We start from the raw sequence: 15,808 nt of genomic DNA on the forward strand, positions 1-15,808 counted from the left end.
CAGTGATGAATTGTAAGACATAACAGGCACCAAGTAAGTTCATTTACCATCGTCTGGTTTTTGTCTACTTGAACAATTCTCCCATGTATGGATGTGAATCATACACACGTCGCAATTTAAGACCTTCTTCATTCCCTCGACAGTTACTCTCATAGCGTCTAGTCTTCCACAACTCGCTCATGACCTTATAGGGAAAGCTCAAGTCAAAGTTTATTCCTATGGATCTGCTTTGACCCACTTTAAGCTGGTGCGCTTGGCGCCATGCCAAACTTGGCTTCTTTTGTGAATTTAGCCTGACACCTTGTGGCCAAGATGCGTAACTGCAGAAAGAAACCCTGTGACACTGTTGCTTATTCTCAGGGTCCCTGGTCCAACACCTCCATCGACTCGGATGGCGAAAGACTGCACGAAAGGGTGAGACATTTTTGATCATGATATACTCTTTTATTCTTATTATATTTATGGTGCTGTGCTGAACAATGTGGATAGCTTGACATTTATTTATTTATTTTTCAGAAGAGTTCAAGAAAGAAAGACAAAGAGAAACAGACGTGTAAAGGATGCAACGAGAGTTTCAATTTCACAAAGCGTAAACACCACTGCAAGTCCTGCGGCGGGGTGATTATTTTTATTATTTTTGTTTGCTTTTTTTTTTTCAAAATAAAGACTGTCATTTAATAACGACAATAAATTCCACAGGCCATATGTGCAAAGTGTTCGAAAACCTTGGATAACAAAACAAGTCGAGTGTGCCCGGAGTGTTACGAGGCCAGCCTCAGTCTGGAGAATCTTGGTGGTGGTGAACAGAAGAGGAAAGCAGCGCCTGAGGTGAGACGCACGCTGAGACGGACAGCTAAAAAACAGACGCATGTTTTTTTCTTTTTTTTTGCGTGCAATTGAGCTTTTCCAAAAAAAATTCATCAGTCATTTTAAAGCAGGGGTGTACAAACCTCTTGATTGGCGGGCCACAATGGGTTCTAAAATTAGTCAGAGGGGCTGGAGCAGATGGATGGAGTGTTTTGGTCACCCCCACCTCATTGGAGAAAAGACTGTTCTGTTGCTGTTTTCAGGTGACGGGAAAAAGATTTATTTATTTTTTTACCCCCAAGTGGAACAATTGGGATATGGGTCAGACTCAGCAAGTGGAACATAGCCATAATTACAGTAAATATTTTACATGAATAAATTGAATGAAAATCATGACGTACAGTGATAACAATGTGTGCCGTGACATCACAAACATCTAAAACGGACATTGGATCATAAATGGGAACTTAAACATGCGTAAAACCGGGCTCTCTGGTGTACTACGATTCTCCTTACAGGAAATGTCGCACAACTGCTGTTTCTATTTTACCATAGATTTTATTCTAGTGTAATGCAATAAAATCAATTAAAAAAAGAAACAAATGTATTCATTTTTTTAACCTCGATTTGAGCCCGCCACCAATGTTTCAATTCAAAGCCATTCAAATTGGAAGATCACCAAATCCCTCTCTGAAGACTAATATTATAATAAGATCATCGCCTGCTCACGAGGACAATCGTCTCTGCTAACTCAGCTGTCTGTCTGCTTATCCTTCCAACCTACTGACCTCCAGACTATCCAGACATAGTCTTGATGAAGTAGCTGATGATTCTGATTTGGTTTCATTCAGTCTCAAGGTCAAAAGGTCAAAACTTGAACTTCCATTGACTCATACTGAATTGTACATATTGGTGAATAAAAAAAAAAACTGCGCTGTGGAATTTGCCAGTCAAGTAAAACACGTAATGCCTAATGTCCTGCGGTGTGCGTAATTGTATCCTTTAATGCACTGGCGCTTTATTTGTACTGAACCGGCGTTGTGTCATCTGTTTAGAGACAAGCTTCATTAACCGGGGAGAACTGCCTCTTGTGTGGCCACCTCCATGTGCAGGAGAAAGGAAAGAGCTGGGCCAAGATGTGGGTGGCTGTCACAAAGGCTGAGCCGCTGGTGTTGTACCTGCAGAGTTGTGGGCAGGTATGGCCTAATACGCGTGTGGGCGCACACGTATGTGCACAGTGGCTCTGCTTTATTTATAAAGTTGTTTCAAAGGTTTGTTTGATGCAGATTAGAACAACGCCGTAGAATATATTATTTATGTTGACTTGCAGCTAAAGAGGCAAGTCGGCAGCCTTGAACGTAAACTTGGTGTCAAACTGAATCGATAACTAATCGGTTATGAAATCGGTAATTGTTTTAAATAATCACGCTGTAGTGCCTTAACCAAAATTGTCCAGTTTGTTTGGAATCGCTTACTATTATAAAATAAACAACAATAACTCTGCTTGACAGTGAATTTTAATCAACAGATGGTTTTATGCGCCTGTGAATATCTTTTCAATGTCTCCACTTTTTTCTAGCACATATTTCTCGAAAAGCTCGTGCAATATGGATTTTACCGTGCGTTGAAATTTGCAGAAACAATCCATATTTTATATTATTATGATTATTATTATTATTACTATTGTTATTGTTATTATTTTTTCCTATTATTATTTCATTATTATTACAAAAACCTGATGTGCAAGAGAAATAATGACGGCAGATTCAGCACAGTAATTGGGGGAAAAAGAAAAGTTTTGTAATGCACTTTAATGGAGTTTAAAATAGTTTCCAATTAATTGATGGAATAACGGATGAAATGAAAATGAAAAAATATTTGATAGTGGCAGCCCTAAATAAAACACAACATTAAAGAATCAATAAAACGGATTATTATCTTCAATTAAATACTGATGATGAATGTGTTTAATGCCCCTTATAGGACCTGAAGGGGGCGAGAGCCGTGCCTCTGGCTGGATATGAGGTGACCATGCCGTTGCCGTCCGCAAGCGAAAGGTCAGAGGTCAAACACGTAATCCGGCTCCATCACAGTCAGCAAACTGTGCTCCTAAGTGCCCAAGACGGCGAACTTCAGGCCAAGTGGGCTGACCTCCTCGCAAAATCAGCTCGCGGCGAAACCGCCGTGGATGCGTCAATAAATCTGACTGAACACAGGAAGAGCCAGTAGTGGACACGCCCTCCTTCCCCCATCTCCCCCCCCCTTCCCCTCCGACCCTGTGCCCTGTGTAAAGAGCACACCTTACTTGAAATCACTTACCTTGGCACTTTTTTTTTTTTTTTAATTGCATGGGGGCGACCATGCAGTTCTTCCTGAACACCACTTCAGCCTCATCCTCACTCTCACCTCTTCCTCGCCACGAAGCCATCGCTGCCTCGGCGTGTGGCGTCGGCATGTTTTGTTCCTCACCGCAACCCGAGAGGATCTTTTGACGGACTCCTGTTTTATTTGTATGATAACTGAAGATTCTCACATGGTTTTAATTAATAGCTTCCCTGTACATTATCATATTATTATTGACTGTGTTGAAAAAACATTTCGACTTAATGTTTTTTTTCCATTATGTGAAAGTGTGTGTGTACGTGTGTGTATGTGAGCCTTTGCTCCTTCCTGTGTATATGAAGCATTTGAATGTTTGTGTCCTTAACCCGCGCCACCTCCCTGTTCATTGCTGGGGCACAGTGGCAGTTCTTTTTGTACAGTATGTATACTATAGCGTGATGTAAGAAAAAAGAAAAGTACATTTTAAGTTAAAAGGCACAAGAGGTGTGTACACTTGTGGCTGGCCACCTGACGCTCCCACTGGCAGCTCCCGTTTAACAAAACCCCCATCACCGCATCTCCGATACAGTATTTAATTTCCGTTATTTGTCTATGGAAAATCCTCTCCTTCATAGTTCTACCATTTTAATATTTCAACTTATTCAGATGAGAGCCATAAATGAGTCTGAAATAAGTATCTCCGGTTGTTCACATACAAAAATGTTTTGTCAGCATAGCAAAACTTGACCTTCTCGTGATGGAGATGAAGTGCTGTACTGTCACGTTCTTATGCCTTTCCCTCTGTACCTTGCTCCTATAAGCACCAGCCTTTAACAAAAAGTAGCAAAAAAGAAAATGTTGGATCTCATCATGCATGTTAAGTCACCCATAAAAGCATATCATCAATAAACAGACAATGTGGTAAACGAACTTTAGCCCGCTGGATCCAGCTCGCTCCCCTTTTGTATTTTTCTAGTGTAAGAAATGTCTAAAAATGCATTTCTATTGAATTTACCTTTATCCAAACCAATAGCGCCATCTGGAGGAGTAAAAAAAAAAAATATATCACAAGCGCTTCGTGAAGCTTCATTTTCCTGTCACTACCTTCAGGTCCCTGCTGACGGTGTAGAGCAGGGGGTCCTCAATCCTGTTCCTCGCGGGCCGGTGTCACGCCTCTCCGTGCTGCAACACACCTGATCCTAATGATCAGTTAATCAGCAAGGTTTGCCGAAGCTAGATAACGATCCTGATCGTTTGAATCTCGCGTTGCAGCAGGGAGAGATGGAAAACAGGCAGGACCCCCACCCTGGAGGAACAGGATTGAAGACCTCTGGGGTCGAGCTAGTCCAGCTTGGTGTGAACTGGAAGAAAACCGCACCGCTCCGACTGAATGAGATTCGTATTCCCGGCAGACCCTCCTTGGCAGAACACCTGACTACCAAAAACTATGGGCCCCCCTTTTCACAAGTAGACCCATGTTTGTCAACATGTCCTCAAGGTTGTGGTGAATTTTGTTGTATCTTTAGTGCTCGTTCACGGGGGTTGACAATTTTTACGAATAAATCTGGAGTGTCGAGGCCGGAACGGTACAAAGCTCGCAGCCAGAGGGCGGGGGACTGACCGGCAAAAAAGGGTCAAATGCCCAGCTCTGCTCGCAATATTATGCCAGCAGTACCGACCAACACGGTACATTCTCAGAATTATTTAACGGCTGCCTGCCAGATGCGGAAGAAGATCTAATCTGTCTAAAACAGTTCCTCCTCAAATACTGTACACTCACACATCGGCACGTTTTTATATTTTATCACTTCTGTCGGATCCGAGTTATATCAATGAGCTTTGTGAGTTTGCCTTTCATCAGCAGAGGGTTACAAACTGTTTTTATCCACTCATACTCGTTGGGGTTTAGCGGTCAGAGATTTGATGGTCTCCCATCACAGCTGAAGAGAATGGGTGTAATGGGAAAGCTGAATTGCCATTGAGGCGTAAGCCTCTTTCCAGATGTTGGCTTGAGTGTGTGTGTGTGTGTGTGGACACATCTGTGTGGCCCAGAAACATTTGCATTTCCAAAGAACACCCCAGATGACCTATGTCTTTTGCAAAAGTGGGATTTGGGGGATTTCTGGAGCACATTACAACATGCAAACTAGCATTCTTTTCCTAACAACCGCTGTAATCCCCGAAAACAACTTTGAAACATCCCCTAAACGAACATCTTAATGTGATTAAGGAGGACCTAACGTTAACATTCACACTAAATAAATGCATCATATTTCCGTGAATGTCACATTTACAGAAAAAGCCATTAGAAATGGAGACACCAAAAAAAAGGTGCTTTAGATTGACTGGTGAAGCTAGTTCTTCTTTTGTGTGGTTGCACCTGTTTCCTGTTTGTTTCGCGAGAATTACACGAGATGAGACTTCTCTTCTATGTCTTGTTTCAATACCCTGTTCATTCTTGTGATGCCTCCCCAAAAAATTCTTGTGGACGGTAATACAAGTAAGAACAGTGGTGGGATGTAAGCAAATATTTCATTTATATACTTGAGTAGATGTTTGAGGCATTTGTAGTTAACTCGCTCAATTTGAAAATATATGAGTACTTGCTACTCCTTACTTTGTCAAAATGGGCTTGTTATATTTTTTACCTTCGGTGGATGACAACAGAATATAAAAGATTAAAAAAATTAAGTCTACCGCGGTTGAGATCATGATTTATTGAAACCTGGGGACCATTTCAAGAAAAATAAGTAACAGCAGTGACAAAAAAAATGAACAAAGAGAATTAACAGTAATTTGGAGACACCAGATATTCCCCATCCACGGCTCTATCGAAGAGAATTGCTTGTGGCAAGTACGTTGTCTTGCGCCATCTGGAAAAAGACCAACCAAATTCTTAGCCTGGATGGAAAAAATGCAAACAGGTAAGAGTGTTTTTTTAGTTGTTGTCCTTAAATAATTTGGTGTGTTGTTTTTTCAGCACTATGGAAGTCAGTAAAAGGGGAAACTAGTTTGTGTGCAGAGGATTTTTTGAGCAGTGCTATCAAAACAGATATTGTGTAATTCACATTAAATAAATGTAACATTTGTACTTCAGGATCTGAGTTTGTAAGTAAACTTAATTAGCACTTCTACTTTGAGCCGAAGCCCCCCCCCCCTTACAAATCAAGAACATTTTTTACGCCTCTGGTCAGAACCAGAACTCACAGTTGTTCTTGATTAAGATTTTTATGATGTTGATGAAATTCGTCTATGTTACACCCATGTTTTGCATTATGAAAAAAGGAAGGATGTGTTCTACAACACATCAGTGCAGAATGCATGACCCTCCCTCCACAACTGAACGCAGATTCGGGCATATGTGGAATATCAAATGAATGGTGCAAAAAAAAAAAAAAAAGGGAAAATCTAAATAATAAGCGAAGAGCTCGGACCGCAATTACCCTCACAAGAAAGTAAGGTGCCGACCCAACCTTCTCCCAGTGTCATGCTGACGTCACGTGACAGTTGTCTCGCCCGCAGGTCGCGTCGTGCTGCTGCTTCTTATCCGCTTGCTCTCACTTGTTCAGCGTGTCATCTGTGTGCGAGGTTACACGGCCAAAGAGACTCATTTGGATCGTCGTCATCTCCTTAGCTTCTAAAGCACACGAGTCCAAAATGGATTCTACGAACGGAACTGACCAGAACAACCCGGGTAAGTTAAGTCTTCTCGTTACTCTTGAAAAGCTTAACGAGTTTCGTCCTCTTCTATTTAAACAATTGTCGGGAGTTACACCCTAAAAAGTTTCTTTTAAGTCCTATAACTTTTTCAAAAAGTACATTTTAAGTAGACTGGAAGCTTAACTGTAAAGCGCAGGTGACAAACTCGTTACTCACAGATACAAGTAGTTTGCTACTGATTCAACTTCGTTACTTAAGTATAAGGTCAGACTCTGAAATATGCTCAGGTAGGCTACAAATTTTTTTATATATTTTCAATTTGATAACGAAACATTCAAACCTGCACACAATTTTTATTTGTAAAAAAAAAAAAAAAACACTAAAAAAAACTAACTCTAAAACTCAATTTCAATAACTGTACAAAACGTACATAACACACTCTTACATAATATTTGGCAAAATTATCACAAAAAAAACAACCATTTTCAATCACAGACATCAGAATCAGAAACATCTTTATTGGCCAACTATTTAAAACACGAGGAATTTATCTCCGGCAGTATGAACTTCACTAGTATTACAGTAATAAGCATAAACAAAGAAATGCCATATAGAGAAAGTCTTTCCTCAATGTAGAGGTACCATTGTGCAGTAATGCAACCCCAGTGACAGTTGTGCAACAATTTGGACAGTCATAAGAGCAGAGCTGAAGTTATCAATGGTGCAATACTTAAAATATTTGAACTGTCGTGCAGATGATGCAGATAGTCGTAGGACCATTTATCCAGTCCAGTGGCAGTACAAGTAATGCAGTGCTTCTCAAGTTGGGGGGGGGGGGCTTGGGGGGGTCATTCCGTGCCAAATTATCCTGACTAAGCGGATTTTAATTTTAATTAAATTTGCTGGACTTATTGGTAGCGATGTCGCAACCCGAAATCTCAAATTTCGGCTCAATCGGAGCAACGGTTTGGGAGCAAATTTGTTCGGCAAAAAGGGGCGTGACCGCCTTTTTTGAACCCTAATTTCGGGAACTACTCTGTCAATTTTCACAAAACAGGAATTCTTGGAAAGCAAATTCAACTAGGATTCCAAATTACAACATATTTGAGTAACCTGACCTTGAAATTGACCTTGTGAATCACATGACCTCAACAAAATTGTTCATGAACGGTAATCGCTCACATTCTCGAAAACAAATTAAAGTATCAGATTTTTATTGTTTGTTTAGCCGAAATAAGGAGTACCTAGACCCTCATATTTGTAATGAATATATAAATTTGATATCCATTGACCGATGAATATTGATTGAATATTCAGTGAAAGCCGATTGTGCGCCTTTCAGTGCTTTTGCAGTCTCAGTGCCCAGTTCTGCCCTCACCTCGCTTGGGGACCCACATCATCAACGCAGGCAACGGCCGTAGCGTGGGCACAACCATTTCCCTGCAGTGTCCAACCAAACACAAGCTAGTCGGCGGTGAGCTGAAGTGTGTCATGGATGCCAACAGCTCCCGCTGGGTGGGGGAACACTCCTGCAAACGTAAGTTGGCCAACAGATATCAAGACGGAGAGAGTACAGTACAGTGGAACCAGCAAAGTCGACGACGAAAGATCCAATCATGTGGAATCCTATCCAATATTTTTTTGGTATCAAAATATTCCCACACTACCATAACATTTTTTTTTTGTTAAGGGTTAAACTGTCGCCATAAAATTACAATGTGAACTAAATGAATGTTATCATTATGGAACTCATTTTTTTAAAGGGGTTTTCGACTTTGGCTGTTCCATTGTATTTAAAACTCAAAATGATGACATCCAGTGTGGTGTGTCTCAGTTGTTTGTGCTCAAACATGTACAAAACACTGGCTAGCCGTCTAATGATAAACATATTCAGATGGGAAGTATGGCACCAGGGTGCAACTACCAGTAACATACGGATGTGACTTGCAATATTTAAATAACACTTTTTTTTTTTTTGTGGACCACTTAATTGAAATAAAATGCTGCTTGGGGGTAAAACCAGTTAAAATTCAAAGCAGAGAGTGATCATTTTGTCCAGTTCATCTTATTTGTGTCACACAAGAACATAAATTGTGTGTGGATTCCAGATTTAAAAATAAGAATAATCACATTACGGATGTTTTTTAATCTACCTTAATGTAACTGCAATTGACAAATTTACCACTAGGAGGAGCTCTTACACTCACTTTGTCATTAATTATACTTTCTGGAATGCTCAACAAAATCCAACAGGTATCTGGTGGAATAAATCAGTTATTGGCAATGCAACATTAAAAAAAAACACTTTATTTATCTTTGTGGACATCCCTTTAAAACAAAATATAGATTTGAAGGTGACTGTGAAATGGACAAAAATGTCAAATTTGATTTAATTCTTCTTCTTGCTGTCAACGCTTTCGATATGAGGACGGAACACATTAAACTTTAACATGAAATACATGTTCTCCACTGACTCTCCAGCTTTGTCTCTGTACAAAGACGGTGGTTTCCGCGTGGCTGTTCTGGCATCCATTGTCAGCATTGGCATAATATTCATCATGTCCTTAGCGTTCATCACCTGCTGTATTTTGGACTGTGTCCAAAAACCCGCAAGAAAAAAACAGCACAGGTGAGTTTTGTGTAAAGATTGTAGAAAGTGTTCATCTGCTCTGGGTTGTTCCTTTAAAAAGTTTGAAATCTTCCAATGCAGGGATTCATTCAAACAGCATTTGGAGGATGGCATGTCCTACTATAGCCTGGAAGGCAAAGGTGACCTTCACCTGGGGGAACGTTTTCCACTTTGGGACGCTGACATCCCAGAGAACCTTGTTGACCACAGGTGAGAGCTGTGATTTTTAATGATCAAAATGAAAAAAAAAAAATCTAAGTGTCTTCAAAGACCCACACTAACTTAATCCTCCATTTCCCCGCCCCCACAGCCCTCCTCAATGGTTGAGCTATGGTCTCAGCCACGCAAAGTCCCCCACGCCGCCACGTCCCTCTGGATTCCACCATAACCAACATCCAATCCCGCAAAAATGTGACCATGCACAAGTGTTAGGTCGGGCTCCTTACGTCACAATATCGTCATGTTCCAAGTGTTCAAGATCAGGTCTGGTTCAGATCCCCACCGAAGAAGCTAATCTGGTTTGGCAGCCTTAGTCACAAAGAAAGACTTGAATTCCAAATTAGTTTGAACCAACACACTTAAAGATGATTTGGTCTTGAACAAAATGCACCGAAAGTGCAGGGACGCTAGGCCTCCATGTCTACACTTGGCAATCGCATTTTTTTTTTTTTTTTTTTAAATATCACAAACTCTATCTTTCATTTGGCACCTACTGTACCATATGTTGTGCAGCTCGCCATTATTAGCCAGTCAGTTGTTATACCCCCCCCCCCCCCAGACCGTTCTCCACATCATTTTGAGAGGTTTACAACTGTGTGGCACGCTGCAGAGCCTTGCCTGCTTGTCGGTAGTGACGGGAAAATGAAGCTTCAAGAAGCACTTGGGATATTTTTCGTTCATATGAATTAATGTGCAACTGCTCTGTTAGGTTTCAAGTGTATGGCGCCCCCCATTGCTTGCTTTGGCCCTCCAAAAGTAACGGCATTAATTTGACGGTGGGGTCTGCAGAGCTGTGCCTCTCTGATTGGATGGATACTAGGTTCATAATTATGGATGACCAAAAGTGCTATAATTTAATAAATGAATACAAGTCGACAGTTATTTGCATGCTCCCTTATTTTGATTCTCGAGTTTCGCCCCACTATGAGATGAGAGGACTCATGGCTGACTCATCCTGCCCTGGACATCACCTTTGGCCAACTCTTACCCTCTGGTATCATTGTACACCAATACAGGCAAACCTTTCAACATCTTATTTTCCCTTTCTGTTAACAACTCAACAAATGACTTTTAAGTCCATGCTGACTGCCATTTTGCTAATCTCCGTTTTGCCATTACTGTATTAATCATTGAAGGTCTGTCATTTGCATTTGCACACTCCTGTTGTTGATCAATATTACGGCATCATTCCATACTTGGACTGCTTATGTACTTTGAACATTCTTTTTCTTTGAAAAATTCCTTGTTTTTCTAGTGTTACGAAAAAATTCGACCGAGTCAACGGTAAAAAAATGATCGGCGCATTTGTTTTTTTGCTCCAAGGCATTTCCGGGCAAAATTGCACATTCACACAAGACACTTACAGGCCACATAGGTCCAGTCATTGTACGCTATCTAAACCAAGCATGAGCTTTTTCATAGTCAATTAGCACCCTCTTTTGGTAGAAACGCAGTACTGCAGACAGGTATTTTTTTTTTTTTTTTTTTTTCAGGGGCACGTCTTGATATCGTGTCGGCGTCGCCACAGTAATTGTTTGGCATAGTTTTGACAGCGCATGCATGCCACTCGTTTTTATATAAAGGCAGTGGCTTGGAATTAGGACTTTGGATAACCATTAAGTTATTAGTGTCGTGATTGGAATTTGAACCGTCGTTATCTGTGTGAAGGCAGCAATCCACCTCAGCTTCAAGGTAATGTGTTTTTAATCTACCGTCGCTAGTTCCAATGTAGCGTCGTAATTTGGAAAGTACTGCTTGGCGTTTGTAGACTAGATGCCATATTCATAAGATGTGTAACCGTTGGAAATGGAAACTCATGTTAAACTGCAAGAATGCTAAATTTAGCTTATCTAAATTTGAGACAAATGAAACATTGTGACTTCAGAACCTTCAGATATTCTCCCATATAAAGTTGTACTGTATTGTATCCCCCCCCCCCCCAAATAAATTACAAACTTGTTGATGGAGGAAATTTAGTCAGGGGCCCACAAACCATGAAAACAAAGACTTTGAAGTTGAACAGTCTGCCCACATTAGATATTGTATATGAGCACCATCCTGTCTATAGTGGCCCTGCAGATGGGACATTTCTTTGGCTCTGGCAGAGCCTCGTAGCATCTTGTGCAGGTGCACACATGACCGCACTCCAGAAAGACGCAGGAGCGCTCCTGGTACAAGCACACAGTGCACCTGCTGGCCTGAGTGCCGCTTTCTTCCAGATTTTGTTCTCCCTTATTTTTCTTCTCTTGCTCCTCGAACTCTCGAAGCATGCGCTTCACACGCTTCCTTTGTCTGTGGCACACGTACTGTTTCCACAGAAGGTAGAAGAAGGTGGAACAGGCAGCCAGGCCGAAGACTACGGTCAGAATCCTCCACAATCTGACATCCCTCTCCTGCTTCCTCAGGAGAGAGTCGTAGTCCAGACGGGTTAGGAAATACGAGAAGCCTTGCTTGGGGGGCTGGAGCTTAATGACGTTGTTATCCAGCACCAGCTCACCTACGGCTGTGACGCTGTCGCCCACGCGCAGCATCTCCTCGGTTTCGTGAATGCCTTTGGGTCGCTCGCCGCTAATGAAGTTGCCGATAGCGCTGGACAGGGACTGAACTGAAGGGTGGAAGTTCTCATACGTGGTCTCCAGGTTCAACTCTGAAGCGTCAAGCGGGCGCATAATGCGTACCGTGGCGGCGATGTCGTCGTCGTGGGGGCCGAGTGCAAATGGAACGGTGTTGGTGCGCTGGTGGATGACTTTTTGAGTGTTGTTCCTGCACACACAGTACGGCACTTTAATGAAACCCTATCATGTCATACAACTAGGGGTGTAACGATTCCATGCCACGTTCTAAATTATGACGCAAACAATGTCTTTTCTCAGATTTTTACTAGTAGGCTTAAATTGTAATGGTACAAAATTAAGAACATAACTTTGCGAAATAAAATCATCTTGATGCATGACAATGCATCATCTTACACTTCCAGAAGTTATCTAAAACTTTTGTCTGGCCCCTTCACTCCCCTAACCATAAACCCTATTGAGAACCTTTGACGTTCTAATCAGAACTGTAGCTCTGGGAGGTTATTCTGAAATCTTGCAGAGAAACTGAAAAAAAAAAAAAGTTCAGTGTATGAAAGAGTTGCGAAGCTGCTATAAAAAAAAAAAAAAAGAGGTCCAATGTTTAACATTAGTGGTGGACAAATGAAGCTTCATGAGGCACTTGTGATATTTTTTACTTCTCTCGATAGAAATCTTGGTTTAAAGACGCTGTGGAAATGTCACAAATTTCCAATGACTAGCCTTTTATCTTTCAACCAAGAGCACCATCTTAAGATATTTCAAGTGCTTCATGAAGCTTCATTTTCCCATCACCAGTTAACATGTAACATGACCTGATGTTTCAGATCAAAATAGATTTTAAAAACAACAGTAAACGGGGCCGGTAAATTTATTGTTAATCCAGCGTGAAGAAATGTTAGTTGTATCGTTACACTCCTATTTACAACACGCAAACGCACTTGACATGCTTGTGTGCTGACGTACCACAGTTGAGTGGTGCGGTTCCACACCATCTTCTCCTCCTTCAAAGTCAGTCTCTCAATGACACCTTTGCAGTTGTCAAGAAACTGGCTATTGAGTGTTTCCTTCACAGACCTCACCACACCTGCAAAGAATGACAGACGGTGACCGAATGCATAGCGGCATCAATGAGGGTGGTGTTGGGTTAGGTGGAGAACGAGGAAGTGAGCGGGGTGTGCGTGTGGAAGCTCGAATGCAAATGAGAAGTTGAGAGTTTTGGTGTGGGACAAAAAGGCAATGAAATTCTCTTTGAGCAGCGCTTATTAAAACACAATTTTAACACACTGTGAACCAATTTGAACACAGAAAAACATTAGCAAGCATTTTGGTATCACTTTGCGACTCCGAGCGAGAATTTGGACCATTTTACGTTAAACAACGGCTCTAAACGATTAACTGTCATCAAAATAGTTATTGATGATTAATTAGATAATCGATGAGTTGTCGATTAATGGATTAATTTTGACCTAACTGAACTGCAAAGATCCCCACCTTGGAAGCCTTACGCCAGCTGATTACGCAATCAATTGAATAAAAAACATTATAATATTGACTGATAAAGGCTAATTTACTTTACCTATACAACTACACACAGAATAAGAATTGGACCAATTAAATGAAATTGGAGCATTTCTCGTGGCACAGCGGTTGGAAATCGCCAGTCTACGCACCCTCGATGACGGCATAAGGGAAACATCTTCCCGGTGTTTCCGACAGGATTATTTTCAAATCCTGGTCAATGGAAACTTTCTTGGCTTCCTGCGCAGAAGAGAGATTTCTGTTATGTGACACCTGTATTTAATATATTATTGTGACACAGTGGTGGAGGGAGTGTGTTTTGAATGTGGCAGACCGTTAATTTGGTCACTGTCGCTGCTCTGTTCCTGTACACATTGTAGAAGACCGCAGTGAGGGCCGAGCTGGTAGCCAAGAGGCCCACCTGTAAAGCTGAGGGATTCCAGTCCATGGTGCTGTCATGACAGAGATAAGAGCACGCGTTTGTGTTAAACTGTTCAATATCGGCATGGAACTTATTATTTTTCATCATCTACATTCCCTTTTCCTCCATCTTAAGAAACGAAGTAGCAAACAGGGAGGGTTCCTGTTCTGTCTCCTTTGGCCATTGTTATTTTTCAGGTTTCTTGGACAGATTTTAACAGTGAAGGTTAATTTCTTGTGTATTTTTACTAACTTGGCAAAAAGATGATTCTGAATGTGATAATTATTGTGGCTTACATGTTGCCTTTTAATGAGTATAAAATCAGTAGTCTATCAATGAAATTGGTTGGTTTTGCCATTAATTTTCCAACTGAGAATATATTCAAACAATTCAACTCCTGAAAAGCACAAACAAGGATCTTCCATGTAGAAGAGATTGTTGAAAATCTGTCTCAAATTAGAGCTTTCATTTTTGCAATTTCACGTCCAGGAGCTACAATGAGTTATTCTATTATTATTACTGCCATTTTATTACTTTATTTCACACTATTAGTGCCACCTGTAATCTTGAAATGAAATTCCCCAAATGGCTTCTTTTCAAATATTAAATCACTTCCATTTCAGGCTGCACATGTCAGGAGCACAATTTCAATAACCGCAACTCAGATCCATAACGTTTTACGCTTTGATGATTCATTATCTTTAAAATAGATTTACATTGTGGTATAAAATTCATGCGGCAGCGCAATGTGATATGGCGACGAACAGACGATCTTACCTTTTCCTGTCAATAGAAACTGATGAAAATTGACACTCTTTACGACATGCGGTAGTTTATGAACGTTTTGGTTTCCTTATTGAATGGGCATGCTAGCATACATGCTAGCTCCCAAAATTAACAGTTGGCTAGCCTCACTTCAGACTACTCGATAATTCGTTCAGAATGTTTTCGCAGAATTATATCGCTGAGACATTTGCCAAGTGTCGAAATGTTACCATTAAGAATCATATGTGCGTCCCAGATGAGGTCACGGCGGCCTACAGTCAGAGAAGCTTTGTCAACAAACCTTCAACAACTGACGTCTCTGCGTTGCCAGATACTAGTGACGTTTTCCAGTCATTATCATACAAAGAAGGAAATGCTCAAGTATTTGCAATGTTAAATGTGTCGAAATGTTGTTAAAACCAACAATGTCAACAATATTTATGCCCGATCATATGTATTTACCGGCAAAGGGGGTATTAAGAGTTAAAAATTAAAACAAAATCTGGCAACCCTACACATGCACTTCATCCTTTTCACCGCTGGGTGTCGCTGTCGATATTTAGAACTGTGAGTGATGAGCGTTGCACGTTCATTTTTTAACTGGGCGTCAAAAACGTTAGTTCGCTGGGATACCAAATCCCGGGAAGTGGCAAACTCTACCTGTTGGGGAAAAAAGAATGATGTAAGTTAAAAATACTTATTCAACTCATGTACTTCATTAAAAGTAAAAGTAAAAAAAAAAAAAAAAAAATATATATATATATATATATATATATATATATATATATTATTATATATATATATATACATATATATATATATATATATATTATTATTATATATATATATATATATATATATATATATATATATATATATATATTATAGATATAT

The 15,808-nt window shown here is 40.5% G+C and overlaps 4 protein-coding genes across 9 annotated transcripts in view; 3 read left to right on the forward strand and 1 right to left on the reverse strand.

The window, feature by feature from the left end:
• LOC148339797 (FYVE, RhoGEF and PH domain-containing protein 3-like) overlaps window positions 1-3,552 on the forward strand; it is a 44,012-nt gene extending 40,460 nt beyond the window's left edge. Inside the window, exons 15-19 of the mRNA XM_088290414.1 lie at window positions 361-414; window positions 517-618; window positions 700-828; window positions 1,863-2,003; window positions 2,791-3,552. Of these exons, the coding sequence (XP_088146540.1) occupies window positions 361-414; window positions 517-618; window positions 700-828; window positions 1,863-2,003; window positions 2,791-3,036 (672 nt within the window). The 3' untranslated portion in view covers window positions 3,037-3,552. The remainder of the gene's footprint in view (window positions 1-360; window positions 415-516; window positions 619-699; window positions 829-1,862; window positions 2,004-2,790) is intronic.
• Window positions 3,553-4,578: 1,026 nt separating this feature from the next.
• Window positions 4,579-10,513, forward strand: susd3 (sushi domain containing 3). Of its 5 annotated transcripts, none has more exons than XM_088290412.1 (6): window positions 4,579-6,053; window positions 6,699-6,823; window positions 8,132-8,326; window positions 9,271-9,418; window positions 9,500-9,628; window positions 9,729-10,513. In XM_088290412.1, exons 2-6 carry the CDS (start codon window positions 6,787-6,789, stop codon window positions 9,949-9,951), a joined length of 732 nt encoding a protein of 243 aa, XP_088146538.1. In that variant the 5' UTR covers window positions 4,579-6,053; window positions 6,699-6,786; the 3' UTR covers window positions 9,952-10,513. The 5 variants fall into 5 exon arrangements, with proteins under 5 accessions (XP_088146538.1, XP_088146535.1, XP_088146536.1 ...); XM_088290409.1 differs by having other exon boundaries at window positions 4,580-6,053; window positions 6,637-6,823; XM_088290410.1 differs by having other exon boundaries at window positions 4,580-6,053; window positions 6,652-6,823.
• Window positions 9,076-15,369, reverse strand: mul1 (mitochondrial E3 ubiquitin protein ligase 1). 2 transcript variants are annotated; one of them, XM_088290405.1, is made up of 5 exons: window positions 15,145-15,369; window positions 14,063-14,180; window positions 13,881-13,968; window positions 13,174-13,294; window positions 9,076-12,400 (listed from the first exon to the last, which is right to left on the reverse strand). In XM_088290405.1, exons 2-5 carry the CDS (start codon window positions 14,174-14,176, stop codon window positions 11,671-11,673), a joined length of 1,053 nt encoding a protein of 350 aa, XP_088146531.1. In that variant the 5' UTR covers window positions 14,177-14,180; window positions 15,145-15,369; the 3' UTR covers window positions 9,076-11,670. The 2 variants fall into 2 exon arrangements, with proteins under 2 accessions (XP_088146531.1, XP_088146532.1); XM_088290406.1 differs by lacking the exon at window positions 15,145-15,369 and adding an exon at window positions 14,927-15,138.
• The window catches only part of LOC148339800 (trypsin), a 44,076-nt gene continuing 38,871 nt past the window's right edge, over window positions 10,604-15,808 (forward strand). Inside the window, exon 1 of the mRNA XM_088290408.1 lies at window positions 10,604-11,329. The gene's annotated coding sequence lies outside the window, so the exon portion shown is untranslated. The remainder of the gene's footprint in view (window positions 11,330-15,808) is intronic.

This window comes from Idiotropiscis lumnitzeri, chromosome 3 (assembly GCF_059441095.1).
Source record: "Idiotropiscis lumnitzeri isolate Australia: NSW breed Sydney's pygmy pipehorse chromosome 3, RoL_Ilum_1.0, whole genome shotgun sequence".
NCBI lineage: Eukaryota > Metazoa > Chordata > Actinopteri > Syngnathiformes > Syngnathidae > Idiotropiscis > Idiotropiscis lumnitzeri.

Excerpts from the sequence above, each read along its gene's own strand:
- mul1 (XM_088290405.1), bottom strand. The coding sequence starts at position 14,176 with ATGGACTGGAATCCCTCAGCTTTACAGGTGGGCCTCTTGGCTACCAGC. Across the intron at positions 13,295-13,880 it reads CCCTTATGCCGTCATCGAGG|GTGTGGTGAGGTCTGTGAAG; the intron begins GTGCGTAGACTG and ends CATTCTTTGCAG. Across the intron at positions 12,401-13,173 it reads AACCGCACCACTCAACTGTG|GAACAACACTCAAAAAGTCA; the intron begins GTACGTCAGCAC and ends CTGTGTGTGCAG.
- susd3 (XM_088290412.1), top strand. The coding sequence starts at position 6,787 with ATGGATTCTACGAACGGAACTGACCAGAACAACCCGG. Across the intron at positions 8,327-9,270 it reads GGGGGAACACTCCTGCAAAC|CTTTGTCTCTGTACAAAGAC; the intron begins GTAAGTTGGCCA and ends CTGACTCTCCAG. Across the intron at positions 9,419-9,499 it reads GCAAGAAAAAAACAGCACAG|GGATTCATTCAAACAGCATT; the intron begins GTGAGTTTTGTG and ends CTTCCAATGCAG.